Source organism: Chenopodium album, chromosome 24 (genome assembly GCF_948465745.1).
Source record: "Chenopodium album chromosome 24, dcCheAlbu1.1, whole genome shotgun sequence".
NCBI classification, from domain to species: Eukaryota; Viridiplantae; Streptophyta; class Magnoliopsida; order Caryophyllales; family Amaranthaceae; genus Chenopodium; species Chenopodium album.
This window is the reverse complement of record NC_137857.1, coordinates 1,972,515-1,998,273: the sequence shown is the minus strand read 5'-3', so window position 1 is coordinate 1,998,273 and position 25,759 is coordinate 1,972,515. Positions and strand designations below refer to the sequence as shown.

Below are 25,759 nucleotides of genomic sequence, written 5' to 3'. Positions count from 1 at the left end.
ATCCATGAGAATAAGTTTATAAAACAGGAAAAATATGATCTTTATTCAGTCTAGTGGATGAGATCGATGCACGAGCCACTGTCTTTGAATGTTTTGATATAAACTATAATGTAAGCATCTTATCGCGCTTACCTTTAAGCTTACCAAAGCCTAAAATAAGAGGCCATAAACATTAGATATATTCGAAATTAGTAGTCAAATAATATACTTTTCTAAACATTATGAAATCTACCCTATTGTCTTATTATTAGAAAATGTATAAAAAAAATAAATTGATTATACAACAATACAACATAATTCATGATGATGTGCCGTAAGACAAGTGTGAGGAGCAGTTGCAGATAGTTTGCAAAACCTAAGAAAATGATAACTGAACAACTAATGAAGCAGTTGATATATGTGACGAAATTCAGCAGGAGATGATCCTTTATTTGTGGTCCAATTTTAGGCTTCCAATTGCATGGTCCATGTTCCCTTTTTTTGTTCTGTTCACTTCCTTTTAAAATACTTTTGTTGAGTTCACTTTGTTTTAAAATACTTGCTCCGGCCGGAAACACTTGTCAATGCATAAGTGTGACTATGTATACATGCAGTTATATATGTATTCATGAGAAAATCGTACGACAATGCTAATCTTATACTTCGTATGAGTAGCATATAAGTAACATTTGATTTTTGCGTGTTACAATTCAATAAAAGATGGTCAAAGTTATTGTACTGTGTAGATAATGTGAAAGTCATATTGTTGCGAGTAGTATGAAACGGATTAAATTATATTTTTTTTCATGACTTGGTAATGCAAATATACAGCATATGTTGCGGAACACATTGATGCTGTTTTTAGGATTTATGTTTTAAAAATTTATTGTTGTTCTCATTTTGCTAGACCTCATGGCCACCCTATGCATTTTGGGAGTATCAAACTACTTTTAGAGAAGACAAATTGGGAAATTGATACTCTGTATTATTTTTCTTTTTTTTCAAAAAAAATAAAAATAAAAAAAGGTAGGAAGAGTCGTTTTCCAAAAGGGGTAAAGTGAGGCACCTGAAATTGATTCCATTAATCGTATCCACTATGTTTGGTTAACACTTCAATTACTAACTAATTAAGGTATTCTAACTTTCTAAGATTTGAGGACTTTTTTTTTTTTGTTTTATTTTTTTTAATGTTTCTTTTGGCTAGCATTTTAAGTATGGAGGCTTTGATATCTTGATAGGCTGACATGGTTGTGTAAAACTTGACGGAAGGAGAAAGGGTATGAAGATTACTCACAAAGTCACAAGGTTGCATCTATATATTATTTCAATTCAAACTATTCTTACAGTCTTACCATCTTACGTACATGTTACTATGTTTTGATTGGCGATCAATATTATAAAAGTTTTATCATTACATTGGTCCTATTGTTTGCCCCAAAGCCCATTGGGCAAGTGTTCATAATCATGAGCATAACAAATAAAAACTAATTCCAATTGACATCAACAATGTGGATTGTGACACTATGAGTATGAGCTATATAATCTTGGATATCTATATGTTTTTTTCGAATGGATGGATATCTATGTTTATTGTTTAACAACATGACATTAAATAATTATAATTCGTTTTATACATATTATTCTATAACCCTCTTAATTACAAAAATTCAAAGAAATAATTGTAGGTTTAAAGGGATCACCCAAATTGTGGTTGAGACAAAGCACATGACATAGGATCTAATAACAAGACAAATGAGTAACGTTAGTTGTCTCAAATTTTGTATGGTTTAATTTCATCACTTCATGCATGACTAATGGAATATTCAACCGTTGACCTCATGGATGATCTAACTGTCTACACCAAACATCATATCAATACATTAATTCGTTCATACTAATCTATCAAAAAAAAAAAAAAAAAAAAAAACGTTTCATTCCACATTGCTTCATGATGACACCCACAATTATATGAATCTAATTTCATGCTTCTAAATTTTACAAAATTAATAGAAGAAGATTTGATTAATTAATTATTGAAGAGAAAAATTAATAGATCATTTGATTATGATTTCTGTTCAAAAGTTCACAATTGTAGTCCAACTAATAATTAGGGCATTAATCAGCGTGGTTACTAAGTAAATGTCAACTAGCTTAGTTGGTTAAAGTTTTGAGGTGGTATGGTATCTAAGACCAAAAATTGAAATTCTTTTTCATAATTGCGTGTGTTTCTCTAAATGAGTCCAAATAAAGCTGTCAAATATTCTTATTAAGGTTGGCTACTCATGTAAAGTTGCAAGAAGTCCAACTATTTGAAAGGTTTTTTATTTTTTTCTATCAAAAAGTCTATCCTTAATTATGAGGAGTTTGAACACCAACAAAAAGGAAAACGACATTTTTATCATACTACAAAGAACCTCAAATCCGATCCTTTACTTCCAATTCTTTTATAAAAGACATTTAAACCACCTCAATTCCCACTTGTTGGTTTGTTCTCTATAACTATAAACTTGTGAATAATTTAAACAAGTTGCTAATCAAATAGGCCAAAAATTGAACTCAGTTGATTATTCAATTCCTTAGATGGAAAAGTTGATTGATATTTAAACAGCACAAATCGATGGAGAAGTTGGGGTTAATGAATAATTGACAAACCATGCATTAAATTAGGTGCTAATTTTTATGTTTCTTATCTTCTTTTTCTATATAGTTATTTAATGGAGAAACAACTTGCTTTCATAGATTTGATCATATTGGTAGGGTTGGGTACTTGGGTGTAAAGCTATGTACCAACTATGACATTTCTCAGTTGTAGAACAATTGACACAGTTTAACTTTGCACGTACAAATTATACTACTACTGTATGTATCATACTCTAGTTATATTAAAGATTTAGTAGTACTTAGTATATAAATTTGACTATTATGAATAGTAGTTAAATTAAAGATACAATAGTATAGTAGTTTAATTGGTTATTGAGTCATCAAAGTGAGAAAGTGGTACCACTAGATTGACGCTTTGCTTGATTTGAGATCGAATCTTGTCTATATCACAGCCCTTAGAAAATTCTTGTAAGTGACAAAAGAAAATCCGAGTATTGGTAGGGTTGGTTTTAAATAGGTCAAGTGCATTATCTAATAGCTTGTCCTATTCACGAACTTTGTAAATTAAGCACCTTGTTGTAGATGTCATTATCTTAATTAAAAACAGTTCTGTTGTTAAAGAGAATCTTTCAAGTAAATCAATTTTTTGGCCGTCTAAAAGACAACAATGTCATGTATGACTTGATTATTTAGTTACTTAACTCTTGAAGCCAGGGTGGCTCTGGCTGCTGCAGTTTCTTGTCCCCCTTAATTATCATATTAGTAATATTAAATACATGTTAATATTTATTTGTATGATGTGCTTGTATAATGCGTGCTACTATGACTTAGTAAACAAGACTTTAGGTTTCCATGAATGGAAATAATGGAGGTTATTTATTATTCATCTACCAGAATTTATATCCGATAAAGCTCTCGTCAAAAATAAGATATCGGAAAAGTTATAAATTTTAAAGTCGATTTATTAATGAGTATCTGTTAAGCTTTAAATGTACTCTTTTCCGATACATTTTTAAAAAAAGAGGAATAATGAACTCAAAACGGGATTGTATTTTATTTTTAAGTTTTACACTAATAAGTATGGAAAGGTTCTTTACTTAATCCTCACATTAATTCCTTAGAAATAAAATACCCGAGTTTAATTAGCAAGTACCCTAGTTGTTAAAAAACCGTTTATAACTATATAAATACTCATGAATAAGCACATTATTGAATTACAATCAAACATAATCAATTAATTAAATCTAATATATTAAATTTCGCATGAGTTTAAATTAATGAATCAATGTAATTATTAGAAGGAAAAAATTAGGATAGAGAATTAATTGAAAATGTATAAATCATTGCTACAAAAAGTCAAAAATAACACTAGTATTTCCTGTAATATGTAGTTTATATTATGTACATATTCCATATGAAAAAGGAGCTTAAAAAGAAGAGCATTCAAATATTACAAAATTTGTGTATTTCTTTAAAGATTTAAAAAAAAAAAAAAAAGTCTATCTATATTTAATAATTGGATAAAAATCCCCCCCCCCCCCCCCAAAAAAAAAAAAAAAAAAAAAAAAAAAAAAAACTATACATCCAATGTCTGACTATCCTGAAACTGTTGTTGCTGAGACCTGTTTTTTTCTCTATTAGCAAACCATTCAACTGTTCTTTTAGCAATTGGAAACCATTTTTTTCTCCTATTAATTATATCTTCCCTAACATAATCATCATCATTATCACTATTATTATTATCATTAATCTCTGAATTTGCTAAGCATTGTCTTAGCTTATTCTTCATACTCATCAAATCCTTAAACCTCGAAAATGCAGTGATTTCTGACATTGCCCTCTTATCAGCTGGGATCAAACTGCTTCGTCGAGGAGGATCCAAATTGGTGTTCATGTCACTTAAATGTTCGAAACCCATGTCGTTTTTCGATCTAGGATTCGAATTAGACCTCTGAAGTTGACCAAGTTTATGTTCGAAACCCATGTCGTTTATGATCTTACACTGATCAGATTCGCCACTAGAAGGAAATCTATTGCTTGACATCACGCCGAGCATTTCTGAGTTTAAGAACATCAAATCTGATAAGCTAACATCACTCCAACGATTTTTGAATATGACATCCGATACAACAATTTGATGATTTAGCTTGTGCAAATTAAAAACTTTTCCTCGACCAATATTTTCTTTATTACTTTCTTGATCAAATTTCAAATGTATTTCTTCTTCTTCTTTTCTTGCACTATGAATAATTCTCCTAAAACTTCCTCCTATACTAAACATTGAACCCGAGCTTTGATCATCAGTTTCGCGCTCTAAGAAAAGCTCGAAACTTGATGATACCCCTGCCACTGCCACTGCCTCTGCCTCTGCCTCCCCTGCATTATCTGCAGGTTTATTCTGCCCTGCAATGATGAACCTCATGCTCATCCTAGACGAGTTTCTAAACGTCGTAAGATCATCAACTGTTACTCTTTGCCTACATAAAGGGCATGTTGAGTGATGCTCAAGCCATTCATCTACACACTCTATGTGAAACCCATGTTTACATTTAGGCAGTAGTCTCAAGATTTCAATCTCTTCGAATTCTGCTAAGCAGACAGCGCACTGTAGGCCTTGTTTCGACCCTTTAAGAGACGCGAACCTAAAGAAAGGAAGGGCATCCACCACTGCTCTATCGATCCCTGAGAACCTTGTGTTGGTGCCAAACATGCCTCCTTGTTGGGTGTTTGCATTGCGGCTTATACTATGGATTGCTGATGGAGGACTATGGAAGAATTTCGCGTAAATTAGTAAGATTAGTGTTAAGGCAAACATGAAGGAAAGTACTCCAATTACCACAAATAGGCTTGGTTGGAAATTTGAAGATGTAGAGGTGTGTTGATCATTGTCTTGAGCATTAACTAATCGCGTGCTAATTAACATGATTATAAGAGGGAAAATCATGGTTATAATTTATTTTTCGGGTTCTAGGCCGGTTCAAAAGGAGAAATATATGATGAACAAAGAAGTTTTCTTGTTCATGTAACTAGGAAAGCATTGTCAGAAAAATGAGAAGAAAAAATTAGTTTGAGTGCAAGAAAGTCTTTCTAATAAATATTTATAGATACTATATAAAGTATAATTAATTATATTTATGTGATAATTATCACCTTAATTATCTCCTTTCAATATATTATTTGTCACTTTTCTGGGTTGGTTCCTTTATCTATAGAGATGCTGACCTTTTTACATGAAGATGAGTATGGTTAGTTGTTCTGTCTCTTAGGTTATTACAATTATATGATTAATTTTATAATAAGATGTTAATTAATTAATTAATTATTAGAGTTTAGTGGGGAAACATATTAGAGGTAGAGGCTGCACTTGTGCAAATTATATTGGGAATAGATATATAATTTGAGAGCCAGATCATGAAATGGAGGAAGCTGACTTGATTATTTATGTAATAAAAATTTAGAGGATATGAAGTATTGAAGTCATAAACTAACTGCCCTAATTAATTTAATAATTAACCTAAAACTAATGATATCATATGTTTTGTACGTGTTGACAACTTTATTAGCATATTTCCGTTTTTATTAAATTATTTTTTAATTACAGTTTTAGTTTTTAGATAATAAAATAAAACCTTAAATTACTCAATTTTAGTTTGACAATGACAATTGCAATTTTGAAAAAAAATTTTAAAAAATTGATTGATTGCATGTCTACAATAGTAGCAACCCGGGGCAACGCCCAGGTTACTCACTAGTTTTTTTTATTAAATTTCGTCGATGCAAAAGAAGCATAATTTTGGATTGTTTACCAATTATTTGTACTTTACTGTTCTTTATAGCGTTCTAAATTGTATTGTGTGATAATTAACTTTGTTTAGTTAATTATCATTGTAAACTCTTAACTAAAACTAAAAATTTCAACTGTCTTAAATTCTAAATGCATGCTCTGCTCTGCTGTTTGTGCAACACAGTTACAGACATCATCTAAATTGAATTGCACTTGACTCCCAATATTAAAATGTGGTAAGAAAGATGCAGACTTTGAGAATTTATAATCACCTTTTTTAAGCCTGGTTTTTCAAGCACATAGTTTTTTTTTTTATTTTTTTTTATTATTATGTACAAGTATAAATTAAACAATTTTGGTAATTGCATTAAATGTTATGTTACACATGCATTTTCTATATTTGGATGAAGGAATACTTCCCTCATTTCCATGTGCCACTCTTCAACAATAGATGCCGGATATCTTGTAATGTGAATCATGAATTCTTACAGCTTGGATTTCTAGATTAAGCATATGCAAAAGAATGCCTCTGTGTGTGTTGTTCATCAAACTTTGAGCATTGTCAATCCACATTCCACAACGATTCTTTCTATTGCGACTTTAATATTGGTATCGGTTTATTTTGAACAATTCTTATGTTACCCTTTTTCATACCTTTTACCAAGGAATCCAAAAAACATGAGTATTAAGGACAATAATGAAGATCGAACAGAGAATATTATTTAGGATTGGGCGAAGTACAATAATACGGATGGAGCTAAGTACAATAATACACATACATGTCGCCAATTCATGGATAACTTAAGACATTACAAAGCCAAAGGCGCAGGACACTCTCTGATTTGACTCAAAACTCAGTCATGTACTACTGTAACATATTGCAACTTGTAATCTTGTATTAAGATACTATAATTAGACTAACTTTTGTGCCAAAACTGTCAATAAAACAGATCTGAATTTTACTCTGGTAGGAACAAAACAGCAAAAACTGACATTTATTAGTAGATGGTTTACAGATCCTTGCAGAAAACTGCTACAAGATTTAAAAATAATATTACATGGATACAGGAGGAAAAACAATATCCAAACTAGCTCAAGAATTTCATACTTAGTATTATCACAAGTAGCTAGCTTAGCCTTACAGAATTTACAGAAGTGAGTCTTAAACCATACTGCGTACTTTCCAACATTGAAACAACGCTGCTTCCTAGATTCAAGCTACCCTGATAAACAATAGTTGCTTCTCACATCGGATGAGGAGACTTGGATGTACAAAGTGTTATCTCTCACTAATATCGACTTGCAGAGAAGACTGTTTCCAAAAAATTTCTTGATGAAATTACCCAGCTGTTAATATAAATTGCTATGGCAGAGAATAAATTATCTCTATTAGGAGCTATGAAGATTTTACATACCTTCACGAAATTTTCTCTCCTACTCTTTTCTCTATCCATTACTTCAGATACAAACATTCAGGATTTTGCAGAAGTTGCGGGATTAGCGTTTCGTAGGGATGTTAAGTTGGGGGTGGTGACAGGAGTTTGTTCCTCCTCTGTAGCATGCCGTATAAATTCTTCAGGAGACATATGAATTCCATGGCAGGCACATACTATCTTTATCTGGGTGGCGTTGTACTTATACGTGACACCTGAAATCGTCTTACCATTGGGTCCTGGACTTGTTGTAGATACCCAAGGTAAATTAGGAAAGGACCCGGATCCACCAAAGTTCATCTCGGAGGCAATTCCAGGCCTTATGCCTGGATATTCGGATGGAAAGCTGCCTCCTCGTCCCTTTGCATCACCTTCAACCTGAGAAGAGGAGCCTTCTTCAGCTACTAGTAGAGGTTGACCTTTTGGCTGCTCCGAAGGGTGCACATCAAGCCGTACAGATTCAGATGAGCTATTGATAGCTTGCATTGGAACTGCATGTCAATGAATGACACCACATTCAAAGTAAGGAGACAAGTCAACAATGAAGTCAAAGCTAATGGCTGAAGTTGAAAGAAATTACAGTAAGCAGTTCCTCAGCCATGAGAAGAACTATATACTAATTAGAACCTACAGCATCCTTACTTCACATATGCAATCCTGTTTAAAGCTTGATGTAAAGATACCACTATAGGAAATCTAACTATTGGATGATACAACAAGCTGAGATTGAGCTTAGGATAGCTCGGTTATGCACAGCTCAAATTGACTGAACCAAATTCAAGCTCAAAAAACTCAGGATTGACTTAGCAGAGTTGGAGCATATCAGCAAGACATCAAATTCCAATCACCTGACTGAGAACCCCCTTTCAAATTCACACATAAAATACATAGAAAATCAACCACCCCAAGAAAACTGAAACACGTTCAACACAAAGTAAAAGATGAATTCATACTGCGAATATTGAGTGACATAGCCTTTTTACCTGAAGTTGATATAGATATTCCAGCATAAGTTGCAGGGATGGATTGAAGCTGAGTAGTCATTCTCCAAGGGCTATCCTTATTGTCCAACACTGGAAGCTGGACAGGAGAATATCCAAATGACATTGGCAAACTCCCTAGAGCTGTAGCATGTAGCCTAGGCCGCTCTCCATTTGCAGAAGTGATGCCCTGCATCATTCCTGGTAGTGGGTAACTTGGTGTGCTTGGAGCACTAGCTGAAGGAGGCTCTTTGATGGTTATAGAGTAAGGAACATTCATGTTATTCATTGACTGTACAGTAAAAGGAGCACTGCTATTTGGCTTTCCACAAAGTTCCTTAGGAACCTGAGAAGAGCTACCACTTCCTCCGGGTGTTCTAGATCCATCTTCATGGTGAGAAATCAATCTGGAGGTTGAACCCTCAGCTTCAGATTCTGCCACATCTTCATTATCTGCGGTCGATCCCTCATCAGTCGTAATCGATATGTGAGACATTTTGTCCTTATCATGTATACCAGAATTCCGAGAATCTGTTTCCTGTTTCTTCTGGTCACTCATCTCTTCAAAGTTACTTTTACGTTTCTCACCGACTCCAGGTTCATCACCGGAGACATTTGCACCATTAACATTTTGCTGCAAATTACTGAAGAAGCTTTCTTGAGGTTTCACAGCATCATTTCTGGGAGTTGATTGTGGAACAGCACTAAGGAAATTTTTGAAATCATTTAGAATTTTATTGGTTCTTTCATCTTGATCTGTCTTAGCATCACCTGAGTTACTGCTCCTATCCTTTGATGTGGAAGATGAACCACCACATGCTAATCCCAAGCTGAGTTCAAGCCCTTTATCATCCATGCTAGGAGACCTACACACATCAAATATGAATCAACTTAGCTGCTATTCAACCCGTTTATTTAACATCATTTAACCATGCAGTACTAAAGATGACAAGGCCAAATTCTTACCAGGCAGAGATCCTAGAAACAAATAAATGAGATTTGAACAACATGAATGCATTCTAAACCCATTTTATACTCATCACATGGAACAAGAAACACAATAGAATTATGCTGCAAGCAACATTATCAGACATTTTGTGATTGTCTGCTACCAAGACGAGAACGAGTTTACAGCTCTACTGGGTTGTGATAACTATTGAAGGATCTAATTGACATTTATAATAATAGCTTCAAGCAAATTTTATTAGCTATATCCAAACATCTGAGTAAGAAGGGGCTTTGTTTCTCAAGAGAGTGAAGTACAGAGCAAAAAGAGAGAAATACTCCCCAATTAATGAATATACCACAGTTCCTCAATTCCTTAACTCTTATAGAAGCCAAGCAGCTTTTACATCAATGTCATTGGTGTTTTAGCAAATAGTGATGAACTGACTGTAAGGGATCATAGCCAACAGTACATCAGCAACCTATAAAAAACCGTTTGCTACAATATTTAAATTTTCAATTAAACTCTATTTAATGTTGGCAAAACCATACATAGAATCCAGAGAGTAAAATCAAAGGTCAGTTTAAACTCAAGCATCAAATCCATTCAACTAGACATCGTCGTAATATACACAACCAAATCTCACATTTACCGAGTAACTCGATTGGCATTTGGCAATAAGCAACACTGCTATAAACTAGCAACCAGGAATTAGTGCCTTAGTGGTAGAAGATCCAAACAAATTTCCCACTAATTGAAACCCTCTTCCACATAGATTTTGTAAAACCAAGCTTTTGACTTTCTAGCTTATAGAACATACCAATTGGAACTTAATGCCTAAGAGATACTAGAACACATGATTAGCAATAATTCCATAAACCACAAGCTAAAACAGCTAAAAATCTAAAACATAATAAATTATTAAAAATAAAAACTTTTGGAGAAAATGATAATCAGGACCTAAATCACACAGATTCCAACACTATAATAATGATCAAAACTTTAATAATCCAATCAATCATAACCAATTAACATACAAAAAAGATAATCCGATCTACCCAACAATAAACCATACTTCAAAAACACAAATTAATCAAAAATATAAGCAGATATCAAGAAAAAAACAGAACCCCATTTCATTCTAATCACTATCAAGCAAAACCCAGAATTTAAATAAGGTCAAAAACCTCAATTAATTGTACTCAGATTCAAAGGATTTCAAAAACCCCAGAAAAAGTAGCATATATAAAACAGAAAATTGAAAGCTTAATATTAAAAGAAAAGGAAAAAGGAGTACCTGGGATTGTAGCCCTAGCTTAGGAGTGAAAAGGGTAGAGAGAGAAAGAAGAGAGAGATTGAAAAAAGCAAGAGAATGAAGAGGTTGAAGGAGAGAAGAAGGGGGAAATTACAGATAAAATGGTGAATTTTTGGATTAGAATAATAGTAAGATTTTGTTGTATTTTTAGAAACGTGATAGTTATGGTTTTTTTTAATTGATAAAAGAAAAGCAAGCGTGAGAGTTGTGGAGGTTGTTGATGAAGTCAGCTGTAACTTGGTGATTATAATTTCCACTCGTGCTATTTCTTCTTCAATCCAAATATCCGATCAAGGTGTGAAGGTTAATAATTTGAATGTTTTGATACCGGATCATATGGTGAAATCTTGTCTATTCGTTGACAAGATGTGATCGTGTAATGTAATTATGTAAATATGAAAAGAAGAAACTAACATATTCGTAACAAGAAAGAAGGACAAGGTTCAATTGAGGTGCTTTATATGTGTGCACAATTACGATAGATTTAAAAGTCACAATTGAGAGACTTGTAGACAAAGGAGGAGCGTAATTTTTTTTTTTTTTTTATTACTAGAGTGTACTCGTGCTCATGCACGGAATATATGTAGTATATATGTGAGAGAAAAAAAATGGTACAAGTGATAGTTATTAAACGGAGATTATTGGGTTTTTTTTTTGTTTATTATTTTTTTAAAATAGAGGGCTAGATTTTAATTGAGTGATATGGGTAGTTATGAGTAAAAATGGTGGTTATTGGTTATTTTTTTTAAAAAAAAAATAAAATAAAATAAAAAAATAGAAGGTTTAGAATTGCAAGGATGGGAATTTGGAGTGCTTTGTGTTTAATGTCAAGATTGTCAACAAAGAAGCAACAAAAAACTCATGCGCTAAAATTAGAAGAGAGAAGAATAAAAGGGTGATTGAGAAGCTTCTTCATTTTCAGGTTTTTCAAGTCTAAAAATTTGCATTTTGGTGATATTTTTTTCACTTTTTGTTCTTTTAGTAATTGGTTACTTTCTTTATGTATGTACTTTTAGATTGATTTGAGTTTAGCTTGTCCTCAATTTCATCATAATAAGAGGAGAAGTAAGGGTGGACTCTTCACAAGTCCCGTGGTTTATTTAATCTTTAAATTAGAGAGGTTTTTTATGTATATATCATGTATCATTGTGATTTTGTCACTTCCATTCCGTTCCTTGTTATTGTCGCTCAAACGGTTTGTTTTGCTTGGTGAATTATTTGCTTATTAATTTGTGGGGAATTAAGGTGGTTGTTCTTAGTTGTTTGTGGTGTTGTAACATAGTGAGTGTTTGATTTACTACTCGAGTGCTACAAACTAGAACAAAGTAAAAAAAAAAAATTGTTACGACAGTAACACACACCAACAATTCAACCAATATTGAATGAGTAGGACTCACTACAAGACACCCCAACCAATATAACAATGCGCACAAGTACAACTTTTGAAGAACAACCATTAGCAAGGGTGCGGCACTAACATTTCAACCTAAGTACGTAACCATGAGTCCATGACTAGACCGTCTAGTCACCCTTTCGTACACCATGCACGGCCACAACCTCTTCCCTTTGACAACTTCCGTAGCACATATGAGTTTCAACCTTTGTTCTTTACTCTTCACTAATCAAATTATCAACCACTAGTATAGTAATATGAGTAATTTCCAAGAATTTGTGCATCATGAAAGTCAGCAAAAGAGTCATATAATAACAGTTATTTACAAATCATGTCCTAGAAAGCTTTTTTTTTTTAAAGCAAATTTAACTCATTTTTAATTTTTACCAATAAAATCTTTTTATATAGGTTTGAATGGGCCACAAAAGGCTTTACAATTAACAACTTATACACTTCCGACCTTTGTATATAGGCCCATTGGGAGGAAATGATAATTAATGGATTTTCATTACCATGTAATTATGATTTATGAAGCTCTCTCTGTTTCTTTTTATGTTTACGTTTGGTATTATGTATGATGATTAAGGAATAATTACAATGGATATATATTCTTATTTTTAAATTTAAAAGTTGATATTTTTTTTTAAACAATTTAAAAATGGTAACAAAGTTTTTTTGTTTTTGTTTTTTTTGTTTTTTTTTTGGTGAAAGACAACAAAGATTTATTTTGAGCATTTTTAGTTAGCGTTTTTACATTGAGATGGAATTAAGATAAACTCTATAAGGGGGCGTTTGGTTCAAACAATGGTATGGGTTTGGAATGAGGAATGAAACCAGGGTGGTATGGGGTTGGAACTTGATACTTGATTTCATGTGTTTGGTTTTTATCTAGGAATGATGGTTTTCCTTTTAATTTTAAACCTAAAGGTATGGGTATGAGCCATACCCACCTCCTCCCTTGGGTTTCAAAAACCCATACCTTGGGGGTTTGAGGTATGGGTTTGAAAAATGAAATTTCAAGAAACAAACACAAGGTATGGGTTTTGGTCATTCCAAACCCATACCTTATACCTAATATGCTTGAACCAAACACCCCCTAATTTTCAGATGCTTGCTAATTGTCATCAAACTCATCATGTAAATTCTTATCTTTTTAATTAAGATCAATTGGGTTTAGTTACAAGCTAAGAGATATATTGCACAATTTGTGTACTTTATCTTTTTTCTAATAAAAATATTATGTGCTTTGATTTCGCTAGCAACGTGAGCAAGATTTGTGGTTCTTTGATTAAGAAATATGGATTGAATTCAATGATTGTTGTATTTATTTTCATACTAGATGAAACCCGTGCGATGCACGGTTTTTTTTTTTTTTTTTTTTTTTTGGTATTTATGAGATAAAATTTGTTATATATTTAGATAAAATCCCTAAACTTAAAAATCTCATTCGCCAATTTTGCTTACGTGGCATTTGAATTATTTAATTCTAAAAGAAATTAATAATCTCTTATTTAATTGGCTACTACTAAGATTTATAATCCTACATGGCGCGCTGAGAAAATTAGATCCTACGTGGCTCTTTAAAAACTCGGGAAAAAACTCCCCTTTATATATATATATATTAGATTGCTCTTTAAATTGAATTGGCCTATCGCTTTCTATGGGTAGACCTTTAAGTATGCTAATCTCATCCTAAATCATGCAAGACCACGTTATTCAATATATAAGTCGAAGTCAATATACTAATTTCCAATAAATTACATTATCCAGAAATTATAATGTATTTCATATATTGTAGACTTGTTCGACCTTGTTTATTTTCACTGAGTTATGTGTACTAAGCTCAAATAAATTTTTGTAAAGACTATATGAGAATAGTTTTGATAAAAGTTACTAAGTTTGTGTTGCAATTAAAATAAGTTCAGATAATTTATAGTACGTGTATATTAGTTTAGATAAGATAAGATAAAATAAGATAAGATAAGATAAGTTTCAAATAAGTGATAATTAAATTAAACACACCTTTAGAATAATAGATTTAGGTTAATAAGTTCATATAAAATAAGATGAGGTCAATAAGTTCTCCTATATAGATTGATTTTTACATTTAGATAAATTGAAATAAATGAAATTTTATGGAGTGCTTGTTATAATTGGCGTGATAGTTTCTATTATTTTTAATTTTTAAAGGGTTTTTTTTTTTTTTTTTTTTTTTTTTTTTTTTTTTTTGAATCATAATTTTTAAAGGATTGATGATGACTTGATGAGGATATAATATTGAGGGACTGTTCACATTTACTGAGCTGAGCTGAGGTGAAATGAATATTTTATAAGAGATGGAAATTAGGAGCTGAACTGAACTGATTGGTGCTAATTGAACTGAACTGATTCGAGCTAAACTGAACTGAAATTAAGCTGAAGTGAACAAGGCCCTAAATCTCGTCAATATCATATTAATTTAATTAATTGTATCATAGTATATTTTGTCAATTATTCCTCATTTAGTACCAAAATATTTTTTAAAAAAATCTGAATTTGAATTTGCCCGTTGGATTAGCATTATCCAACCATTTAATTTGTAAGGTGCGATTTAAAAGCGGTACTGTAGTAAAAAAAGGTGATGGGGCACGAGATAAATTCTACTTCAATAAGTTTGTTGGGTTGACTTGGATCTTCTTTGGAAGATAAAATTTCCACATCTTTTAATTTTATTTTGCTTAATCATAATTATCTAATCTACCTTATCCTTTCCACGTAAACAACAGCCCATTTTTCATAATCCAATCTAGTAAAACCTATCAATTTAATATCCATTTCAAACTAATCTTTTTAGTTTGTTACAACTTACCTTATCATGCATAATCCATGCGTCGATCCATGTAAACACGAGTACGTAATAATAAGCACAAGTATTTTAGTTTAATAATTTCTTCAATTTTATTTGAATTATATGCTACTAATAACTATCGAAACAAATTCAATCTGGACTAGTGAAGTAGATTTTAAAAAGTCGATAATTTAATACGGAGTAATATAAATTGAAACAAATTTAATGAGAATGGCGTAAAAAACCAAACAATGCTCTTCATGGTTGATTCAATAATAGACATTTGAAAAATAAAACAAGTCATTAGGTCAGTCACACTCACTGACTGAGGTCTGAGGTTGCCATAATTGACTCAAAATTATAGAATACATTTCTTCTTGAAACTTGATAAAGACCACCAATTAAATTTCAGTATTTTCGGCTTAATACATAAAAGTTGTTGCTCACTAAAGATATTTTTAGGGTACCTAATTATTTAATTATAGCAAGTTGACAAATTCAATTATAAAAAAATTACTAAACATATAATAATAACAATAATTAAAAAAACAAAAAACAAGTTAACTTCCAACCTGGACCTAGTGAAGTAGATAAAGCCTCCCAATCACAAAAGCTAAAAAAGCCAATATTTAAAAAAACAGCTAATTAATCCAAAATTACCTTAAAAAAGGAAATTAAGCATTAAGTACATCACCTAAAAATGGCAATATAATCACAACGATACGAAACAAAATCAAGTGTATACATACAACGATTGGTGATTTTAATTGTTATTTGTTATGCAATTAATGTTTTCAGTTTTAGCTCCTTATATATGATTACGCGTAATATTTTACTACGGAAAAAAATAGACCATTAACCAAATACGTCATTATAGGATCAATTCAAGTTGTTAGCAAAATCTTAGCCAGTAAAGTACAACTGTAACAAAGTCTTCATCCTCTCTCTAATTTTCTCTCTCTTATCCTATTATACATGTTCCTTTATAAATACAACATGACATAACATTGAAACAAGAAGAAAAATACTTAGTTTTTTTTAGGTGAGATTGAAAGACCCCAAAACATAACTTTCTTCAACTTATCCTATAAAACAAAACCAAAGAAATTTAATAGAAACTATATAGTATAATAATACTATATAATTTTCATTAATTCTTTGCTAAGTTGTTTTAGAATCATTATCAGGGTCCATGATCCTGGAAAAGTTTGAAGGAAGTTGTGTTATTTACAATAGTAGATAGCATCAGTTTAGGCAGTAGTTTCACATATCAACGTCGTGATTATAAGGAGAAAGAGCGCGATACATATAAACAGATTTGTCGTTGTGATCAGAAACAATGGCAGGGGGTGCATTCGTCGATGGAGCAGCAGCCGGAAGGGCAGCTTTGTACGAGTATAAGATCACGCCGTATTTTATCTTTGCTTGCATCGTAGCAGCGAGTGGTGGATCGCTCTTTGGTTATGATCTTGGTGTCTCTGGTATGTTTTTCTTTCTTCTGTTGTTAACATTCTCTGTTCTGTTTTTCTTCTTAGTTTCTGCAATACAGAGTGAAAAGGGTAACGCTTGTGCAGTTTCAAAGATGGGAAAAAATATTAGAAAAAAGTGGACAAAAATGCCCTTTTTTAGTCAGTCAAAATTCAAACCCGAGATTGGGTTATTAGTCTATAATCGGAGATAGATTTATCATTACTTAATCGCTACCCAAAAATAAAGTAGAAAAAGAAAATTGATTTTAATATGAGAATTGAAAAGAAAACAATCTGAGTAATTGGTTTTTGTATCACTTGAATTCTTGCATTCACACACATATGAAAATATGATATTTACACACAATTTACACACACCACATTCAATGATCCAATGTAAAAATACTACTTGAGAGTTAGAGATGGTCATGGGCTGAGTCTGAGACGGCTAGTCAGCTGGATGTCACTGAAGAGGCTCGATCAGGCCTGGCCATATGCTAGCTGATAGCTGGATCAGTTCACATTATGTTTGACCAAGAACCGGATCGAGCCTAATCAGGCCTGACCTTTGACCTTTGAACCAATAAGTGAAGGAAAAGGATGGGTTAAAATTTGTTATGTAAAATAAGAACTAATTTGTGATTAAGAACTTTTTGTGAAGCTAAGACAATAATACAGTGGGATCATATCAAAATTGAATAGACGGGGTATGGAGGTAAAGGAAGGGTTAAAAATTGGAATGTAAAAACCAATATTCATCATACTCAAATTCATTATGTGCCTTTCAAAAAAATAAAATTCATAATGTTGAAGTTTGACACTGACATTTTAATAAGTCAACTGTAAGCGGGCTGCGAGAAATTATTGGATGGTCCAGAACCATTGTTCCTACCTCTCCAAATAATTGGTGATTACCATTCAACATGAATTGGTAACCAATCTATTATGAGTAAAGAGAGCATTGATTCTGGACCATGCAATAATTACTGCCAAGCACGGCCAACTCTCCAAATTACGCCCTATGATCCAGTTAGAACTAAGATATCGACCACCTCTACTGAGTACTGACAACTAGATTACCTGTAAAATTTCTCTTCAGAAATTTAATTCTTCATTGTTATTTTTTCCTCATTTACCACTAAAAATCTACAATAATAAATTTATTGAAAGCTTACCGAAACATTTTTTGTAGGTGGAGTGACTTCAATGGACGATTTTTTGAAAGAATTCTTCCCAAAGGTTTACAGAAGGAAGCATGCACACTTGCTTGAGACTGACTACTGCAAATACGACAACCAGATTCTGACTCTCTTCACATCTTCCCTGTACTATGCGGCTCTGGTGTCTACATTCGGGGCTTCTTATTTGACTCGAACCAAGGGAAGGAGAGCTAGTATTCTGGTCGGCGGTGCCAGTTTCTTTATTGGAGGTGTTATAAATGCTGCTGCCCAAAATGTTGCCATGCTAATCTTAGGGAGAGTTTTCCTTGGTTTCGGCATTGGATTTGGTAACCAAGTAAGCCCCAACTTATATACTTTTGTCTTGAGTTTTTTTCATATACTGCACTGGCTTTTGGAAAACACTCACTGTAATACTCTGTACTGATAACTGATCATCAATTTTTGTTTAATCTTACAGGCAGTTCCTCTATATCTTTCCGAAATGGCACCTGCAAAGATCCGAGGAGCAGTTAATCAGCTATTTCAACTAACGACGTGCTTGGGAATTTTAGTAGCTAACTTCATCAATTATGGGACTTCAAAAATTCATCCTCATGGATGGAGAATTTCTGTGGGTTTGGCCACCCTTCCAGCAACTTTAATGTTTGTCGGGGGCCTCTTCCTTCCGGAAACCCCAAACAGTCTAGTGGAACAAGGCAGGCTAGATGAGGGAAGGAGAGTGTTGGAAAAAGTCAGAGGTACAACAAATGTTGATGCTGAGTTTGCTGACCTTGTCGATGCCAGTGACGCAGCAAGGGCTATCAAGCATCCTTTCAGGAACCTTCTTCAGAGGAAAAACCGCCCCCAGTTGATTATTGGAGCTATAGCACTTCCGGCATTCCAACAACTCACTGGCATGAACTCCATTCTCTTCTATGCTCCAGTTTTCTTTCAGAGTTTGGGATTCAACAATAATGTTTCTCTGTATTCATCAACGATTACCAATGGAGCACTTGTAATTGCTGCATTGATTTCCATGGCTTTAGTAGATAAGTTTGGAAGAAGAGCCTTCTACATTGAAGCTGGTGTAGAGATGTTGATTGAAATGGTAAGAACAAAATACTAATAGATAAGAAACTAGGGAATATTTGCAGGTTTATTTGGCTACCTAAAGAAACAAATGGGGATAATTATTTTTTCAAAAAACAATCCAATGTTCCCTAAATTTTTTGTACAGCACAAAACCATTCTTAGATAAAATCAACCCGAAACAAGCACAAATCTCTGGTACTAAGAAGAGAACAAAATTGAAGATTAAATAATCACAATGAACTGCTGAAAAGTAACTGTGCACTAAACTTACTTTTTTTTTTTCATTTCAGGTGACTGTTGGCATCATTCTTGGCCTCTACTTTGGGGATGGGAAGACATTACCACATGGAATTGGCTACTTCCTTGTTATCTTGATTTGCTTGTTTGTGTTGGCATATGGAAGGTCATGGGGTCCATTAGGTTGGCTAGTACCGAGTGAGCTCTTCCCGTTAGAAACAAGGTCAGCTGGTCAGAGTATTGTTGTCTGTGTCAACATGATCTTCACTGCCTTGATTGCTCAATGTTTCCTTGTGGCTCTCTGTCACCTCAAGTTCGGAATTTTCCTTCTGTTTGCTGGGCTGATCTTGATTATGACAAGCTTCGTGTTCTTCTTCCTTCCTGAGACAAAACAGGTTCCGATAGAGGAAGTAATCTTCTTGTGGAGGAATCACTGGTTCTGGAAACACTATGTATCAGAAGAGGAAGTGAAAGCTCATACAGGTGGCAAATTACACCCATAAATCTAGGATTTAATAAATTGAAGAACATGTTATTAAGCTAAAATGTTCATAAGTTGTGTGTATTTATCAAACCAGGATCACAGCTATTATTTGATGTCCATGTCATATTCAATAACCAAGTTGATGCAATTAGCAAATAGCGTGTTTTGAGATTTACCAAACAGAAACAGCTGTTACAGCTATGTTACCCCAATTCCCCAATCATCTTTTAACCATATCTAACTGAGAATTCATAGAAATTATATAAAAAAAAGCAGGTTTTTGATGTCCCTCTCAAAATAGATGTCTAATTCCCTCCTGTATCTGAATCCCAAACGGATATAGATAGTTGACAGTGATTATGAAATATCAGAGCATGAAAAAGCTTTCAAAATCAGATGCTTTAGCAGGACTTGCACTTTTGTAGATCCAAGAAACAAAGTGTAGGACTTGACAAAAATGTGCTACTTGTGGATTGTTTTTCTTGATGTACTCCACTGTTATTGCAAGCATCATAAACCAAAATTTAATCAGTTCCACTATCAATTCTGGGACAATTGACAGTGACCCAAATATATCTGAAAATGAGATAATAAAATAGAATGATAAAAAAAAAAAAAAAATCATTTATATAGGGATAATACCTATTAATATCTGCTCCACTGCTTTCCACTTTATATAGTTTATATATGTATCAGTCTACTGAGAATAATACCTTTTTCACCATACACCAATGAACCAACTGGTAGCTGAATATCTTCGACCGATTTAATATCTGCTCTAGCACAGTGCCATTTTTTTTAGTGTGTGTGTGTGTGTTAAAGGTGATATCAGAGTTCTCCAGAAGTAGTGGAAATTTTTTATCATTTGCTTCAGCACCAAATACAGCTTCAGCCAAAATCATATTGAAGTACCAATAGGCAAATGCGTGTGAAGATGGATAATGCAAGGAAATTCCTCCTACAATTAACCACTTCAGCTCACTTAATAAACAATATAAACACATAAAATTAATTCGCCTCAAGTAAAGCTTAGATAAAATTTACACATACTGTGTCAACCAATTCAATTAAAAAAAAAACACTAGTGATTGCAGATAGGACTAGAATCACATGTACTCCGTACTATTTTAGTATGTTAGTTACATATAACATGAGATGCAGGTCTACTACTCTCCAAATATATTTTCATTTTCAAATAAGATGAACACACACAGGGCAAGATCCTGAAAGTACAGAAGAAAAGAAGGGAAGGGCTCCGTTAATACACGTAACATAGTTAACACTTATATGAAGAGCACATCAAGAATACAGAGAGCAGAAAATAAGATATAAGCAAACTCTGAGTTTACACCAATTTCACAGTTGTCATTGGGGTTCAATTCTTGTCAATTTATTCTGACAAATTTACATGCTTCAAATGCCTCCCTGCCAATTTTTGTTTTTTCCTCTAAATTGCCACATCCTCCATATATAGGTGTAACAACTTTTCATAGCATAAGAGGAAAGGCAGGTTTAGTTTTTTGGTTACAAAACTTACAAGTCAACTAAGATTTTCACTTTACATTTGGCACCTTAGAGAGCTATGGACAGACATCATGCCAAAACAACTAGAAAAGTTGGATTTTTTTTTTTTTTAAAAAAAATATATATATATATATATATATAGGAGCATCTTAGATTCTCAAGAAAGCTTAGCATGATAACCACTTCTTGGCACACAGTATCCAAGGCTACGATATTAACTTGCAAGCTCTCCGCCATTTCTAGTCAGCATCAATGTTATCTAACATGTTATGTGCCTAACCATCTCTACCTACCACAACAGAAGCCTTGGTGCCTTGTGTCGGGTATGACAGTGTCATCTGTGACTGACCATTACTTTCCACAATGCCATCGATAACAGTATGCACATCTTTTACATCAGTGTCACCCATACTACTAACACTCCTCTTACCCAGCCATTCATTTAGTGAGATGTGAATATCTTTCAACCCGTTCATCACAACTGCCATTGTCTCCTCTGCATTACTTGCAATATCACAAAGTGGTTCAAACACAGCCATCATACTGTCATACCTTTTCACCTCGACCAAATTTGATGGATCATGGTATGCCACCTTCACTCGTGCATGCTTCCGGGATACATCCTTACGCCACCGCTTCAGTATGTATTTATCAGGAACTTCCCCAAACAAGTGATGATCTAGCACCCTTATACAATGCCTACACAATATCCCATGTGCCTCGAACAACTTGCAATCACACTCCACTTCTCTTGACTTAACATTGTAACTTACTCGGTACAACCTCCTCCTGTCAGTTATGACCTCCTCACTTGAACCCTTGAAAACAATCCAAACACGATCCTCCATGAGATGCACCACTGTGTCTCCAGCAACCTCCCCCTTTCCATAGCAGTAAATAACTCTCTCACACTCCCTTTGAACCTCTCTAAACTTATTATTGGTATAAACCTTTTGGAACACCTCTTCCGCCTTAAATCCAGTTACCAACTTCCTTACATACTTCACAGACTTTATATCTTCATCCTTCTCACTGGATACCTTATCCTCCATTGCTGCACAGTACTTCTCAACAAATTCAAACAACTTTGTGTGCCTTGTCACAAAATTGTCAAAAAAATTGTTCATACTTCCAACCCTCTGCATACCTGCCAAAAATATATCCTTCAAGAATGCTGGGACCCACATCGCTCTCTCCTCATAAAGTCTCTGCAACCACTCATTATCTCCCAACTCATACTTGTCGACAACACGAACCCACCGACTCTGAAACTCATCAATGGTAAAACTTTCATAAATTACTTCCTTGATTTCATCCTCTAATTCTTGGTACCTACAACAATTATATCTATAAATGTCAAAGACACAACCAACCATTTCAGATATGTAGTTCAAAACTTAATCAAGGGAGATTTATTGTGAAAGTTTTGGTTTCCAGTCATTTATGCCACTATTGGACTTTAATGATTATCATTTACACATAACTGAATTTGCTGTGAATTCGGTCTCTGTTTTTGCCCTACTCAAAATTTTAGGTCTTTCATTACCATCTTTCATTTCTCATAATGAAATTACTTTTCATATGGTGTACAAGCTGATTCTGTATTCTTATTTCTTGCTGTTGAGGCTTTCCCCCATTAAGCCACATCTTTATGCCTTTTTGGGGAGAACTTGGTTTAGTTGAATAAGGTTCTACAATAACTGATGCAATTTTACAAAGAATATTTTCATCAAAATTTCTAACAAGTATGATAGAGATGAGTATTTTGGCTCACAGATCAGGTTAATTAAGCTCTGTTTGTTGTCAATTCCAAAGAAAGCATCAGGAAGATTTAGGGTTTTAAGCAAGGGTAATGGTTGTGTGACCTCAATTGGGGTATAATTCGTCTTACCCGCATGACATACAGGGGATTTGGCTAGGTTACTGTGGTCATTAGTCATGGTAAAGGATCTCACTCAGAAATTATCATGAATGACAGGTTACTAAGCTTGACAGTCAGCGTTATAATTTAAAAATGTACATATCTGTGTTAAGCTCTTGTTATCATTATTTGTAGCAGATTTCTAGATTTTCCCTTTTTTTTGGATCATTACATGCCAAAGTCACAAACAGCATAATCAAATAGAAAATCAATGGAAGCAATGTTGTCAAGCATACAATTTTTTATCGATTTTAGTTGTTTCCTTTTGTTATCTGAGCATATGATGTTAACCAAACTTTTTTTCAACACAACTTTCTGGTAAGGTGCTTATAGTTTCAATCACATCAGTACTAGGTCCCTTTTCAACACATCCGAACTTCATATTTTCTCTTACTAGATCACATATTTGCTCAACTTTCTTCTATATACATGATTTTCAGTCACATAGTCACATCATATAAAAACTAACATGAAACACATTCATAATTTAGGTTGGGGCTACCAGAAGTTAAAATAACTACCATAATAACTGCATACACACCAAAACACAATGCAAAATCTCATCTATAACATGTATATTAATTCTTAAAAGTTGTTACCTTGCATACATGCGCATCTTTTTCAGCAACTTTTGCAATATTTGCCTAATACACCACTTATGACAAGTATCCGGGATGACTTCTGTAATCACCTTCCTCATTGCTTCATCCTCATCAGTCAAAATAGCATTAGGGGCCTTTCCTCCCATGCATACCAACCATTTCCGGAATATCCAAGCATATGTGTCAGCATCACCATGAGAAATTAAAGCACATCCCAACAAGACTAATTGTCCATGATGGTTAACACCTACAAAATTAACAAGTGGCAACTCATACTCATTCGTCAAGTATGTTGTATCAAAGCAAACAACATCCCCAAACTCTTCATATGCTGCTTTACTCCTTGCATCTACCCATAACACATCCTGCAACACCCCAAATTCATCGAATCTATGGGCATGGAATAAATTTTGGTTGTTTCCTTGCATTCTCTCAAAAAAATCCATCATAGAATTTGCATCACCACCCTCCATTCTCAGCCTCCTCACATGCTCTACTACACAGGGGTGATACTTCTCCATCATTGGCATATCCTCAACAACTTCCCTCTTCACTGTCAAACTCCCATGAATTTGTGGGAAACATGACCCATCATTAAAATCATTAGATAGCCTCCTATTTCGAGTTTCCCCAACCCCCTTCATCATACCCTCTTTCGCTACCTTTGACTTCATTAGGGTCAGCTTGTGATTATGCTCCAACACAACTTTCTTCAATTCCCACCCACCTTCCGCATTCAAACTAGCATAAACCATTGCAGGACACTCACACTTCTTCGACTTACGTTTTCTTATTCCTTGATACTTAACTTCCATGCTCCCACCAATCTCCATTCCTTTAGCTCTCCTCTTCGCCTCCCTCCTCGCCTTAGTATCCGGTACACCATAACACTCACACCGCCAAGTCGCCGACCTCCTAACCTTCCCACTCTCCTTCCCAGTTCTATATGCACCTGACACCCTACTAACACCAAACCCTTGGTCCATCCCATATCTTTTATAAAATTCATCCACACCCTCCCATCTCTCAAACACCATCCCCACTCTCGGTGGCGGGGTCACGGGCAATAAACTCGACTCCGCCGCCTTCGACTCGTTTGTCGAAGACACTCCTTCACATTGATCAACAACACCAACTCCATCATCAACCTCTAGAGCTTCTAAAGACACTCCCACATCTACATCACCACTTAATTCCTCACAATCCATACTCATATTCATATTCATATTCAATCATGCAACATTCAAACACCCCAAATTTATACACAACAATATCCAAACAATCAAATTTCACAAATTAAATAAATTTATTATGCCAAATTTAGAACCCCAAATTAAAAAACACCAAAATAATCACATTAAATAACAAGTTTACAGATTACCCGCCGAATTCCAACTTTCAAAGGCGCCATTTTTGTTCAATTTTCCGGCGAATGAAGGAAACGTCGTCGTAATGAGGAGAGAGAAAGTGTGAGAGGATGATTTTGTGTTTACTTCAGAGGAGAGTGAAAATTTTGTACAAAAATAGAAATTCAGGGGTAAAATTCGGAAAGATGATTTTGGGACGAACGACGTCGTATACGGCAATTTTATCTATAAACGACGTCGTTTTGTGCTTCTTCTGCACCTTGGTAATATGTACCGACATTTTTCATTTGTCACTGGCTCAATGCTTATGTTGGCTGCTGATACTAAACAAGTACAACAGGTACACTCTCTCTCGAACTTCACTGTTATTTCTACTCAAAATTCAATCTTTTTAATTGTAAGAAGTATAATTTGCTTAGTTTTATCTAAATTTTTGTTAAAATGTTAATAGGTGTGTAAAATTTAGCTGAAAGATTTCTCTTTTAGTTTATGGGTCTTAAATTTTGGTAATTTGGGAAGTTTTGGTAATATTTGATTTGAATTTTCTATAAATGGGGTTTAATTATGCTTTGTTCTTCAATAATTAGTACTGTTTATGTGTTGGTATGGCTATTTTGATTCTTCAGTTTGATATTGCATTTACCA

The 25,759-nt window shown here is 33.8% G+C and overlaps 3 protein-coding genes and 1 pseudogene across 5 annotated transcripts; 1 reads left to right on the top strand and 3 right to left on the bottom strand.

Moving 5' to 3' along the window:
- Positions 1 to 4,156: 4,156 nt before the first annotated feature.
- LOC145612717 (putative RING-H2 finger protein ATL12 pseudogene) lies at positions 4,157 to 5,530 on the bottom strand (annotated as a pseudogene).
- Positions 5,531 to 7,332: 1,802 nt separating this feature from the next.
- LOC145611665 (ninja-family protein mc410-like) lies at positions 7,333 to 11,269 on the bottom strand. 2 transcript variants are annotated; one of them, XR_014106423.1, is made up of 4 exons: positions 11,021 to 11,269; positions 8,781 to 9,643; positions 7,780 to 8,288; positions 7,333 to 7,676 (listed from the first exon to the last, which is right to left on the bottom strand). XR_014106423.1 is itself a non-coding variant. In XM_081667017.1 (3 exons), the coding sequence occupies exons 2-3, from the start codon at positions 9,631 to 9,633 to the stop codon at positions 7,837 to 7,839; spliced, it is 1,305 nt and encodes a 434-aa protein (XP_081523143.1). In that variant the 5' UTR covers positions 9,634 to 9,643; positions 11,021 to 11,269; the 3' UTR covers positions 7,333 to 7,836. The 2 variants fall into 2 exon arrangements, 1 of the variants encoding a protein (XP_081523143.1); XM_081667017.1 differs by having other exon boundaries at positions 7,333 to 8,288.
- A 4,960-nt stretch (positions 11,270 to 16,229) lies between these two features.
- LOC145611809 (sugar transport protein 14-like) lies at positions 16,230 to 19,984 on the top strand. Of its 2 annotated transcripts, none has more exons than XM_081667176.1 (4): positions 16,230 to 16,739; positions 17,920 to 18,242; positions 18,366 to 18,995; positions 19,270 to 19,984. In XM_081667176.1, exons 1-4 carry the CDS (start codon positions 16,598 to 16,600, stop codon positions 19,717 to 19,719), a joined length of 1,545 nt encoding a protein of 514 aa, XP_081523302.1. In that variant the 5' UTR covers positions 16,230 to 16,597; the 3' UTR covers positions 19,720 to 19,984. The 2 variants fall into 2 exon arrangements, with proteins under 2 accessions (XP_081523302.1, XP_081523303.1); XM_081667177.1 differs by lacking the exon at positions 16,230 to 16,739 and adding an exon at positions 17,665 to 17,809.
- A 1,084-nt stretch (positions 19,985 to 21,068) lies between these two features.
- On the bottom strand, positions 21,069 to 25,235 carry LOC145611266 (protein FAR1-RELATED SEQUENCE 8-like). Its single transcript, XM_081666580.1, has 2 exons — positions 23,745 to 25,235; positions 21,069 to 22,556 (listed from the first exon to the last, which is right to left on the bottom strand). The coding sequence occupies exons 1-2, from the start codon at positions 24,971 to 24,973 to the stop codon at positions 21,500 to 21,502; spliced, it is 2,286 nt and encodes a 761-aa protein (XP_081522706.1). The 5' UTR covers positions 24,974 to 25,235; the 3' UTR covers positions 21,069 to 21,499.
- Positions 25,236 to 25,759: the final 524 nt, after the last annotated feature.

Bases quoted from the DNA above. Each gene is read 5' to 3' on its own strand.
- LOC145611665 (XM_081667017.1), bottom strand. From the start codon at position 9,633: ATGGATGATAAAGGGCTTGAACTCAGCTTGGGATTAGCATGTGGTGGT. The intron at 8,289-8,780 runs GTAAAAAGGCTA...ATTGACATGCAG, and splicing joins AATATCTATATCAACTTCAG to TTCCAATGCAAGCTATCAAT.
- LOC145611809 (XM_081667176.1), top strand. From the start codon at position 16,598: ATGGCAGGGGGTGCATTCGTCGATGGAGCAGCAGCCGGAAGGGCAGCT. The intron at 16,740-17,919 runs GTATGTTTTTCT...CATTTTTTGTAG, and splicing joins TTATGATCTTGGTGTCTCTG to GTGGAGTGACTTCAATGGAC. The intron at 18,243-18,365 runs GTAAGCCCCAAC...TTAATCTTACAG, and splicing joins GCATTGGATTTGGTAACCAA to GCAGTTCCTCTATATCTTTC.
- LOC145611266 (XM_081666580.1), bottom strand. From the start codon at position 24,973: ATGAATATGAATATGAGTATGGATTGTGAGGAATTAAGTGGTGATGTA. The intron at 22,557-23,744 runs GTAACAACTTTT...TAATTGTTGTAG, and splicing joins AAGATGCGCATGTATGCAAG to GTACCAAGAATTAGAGGATG.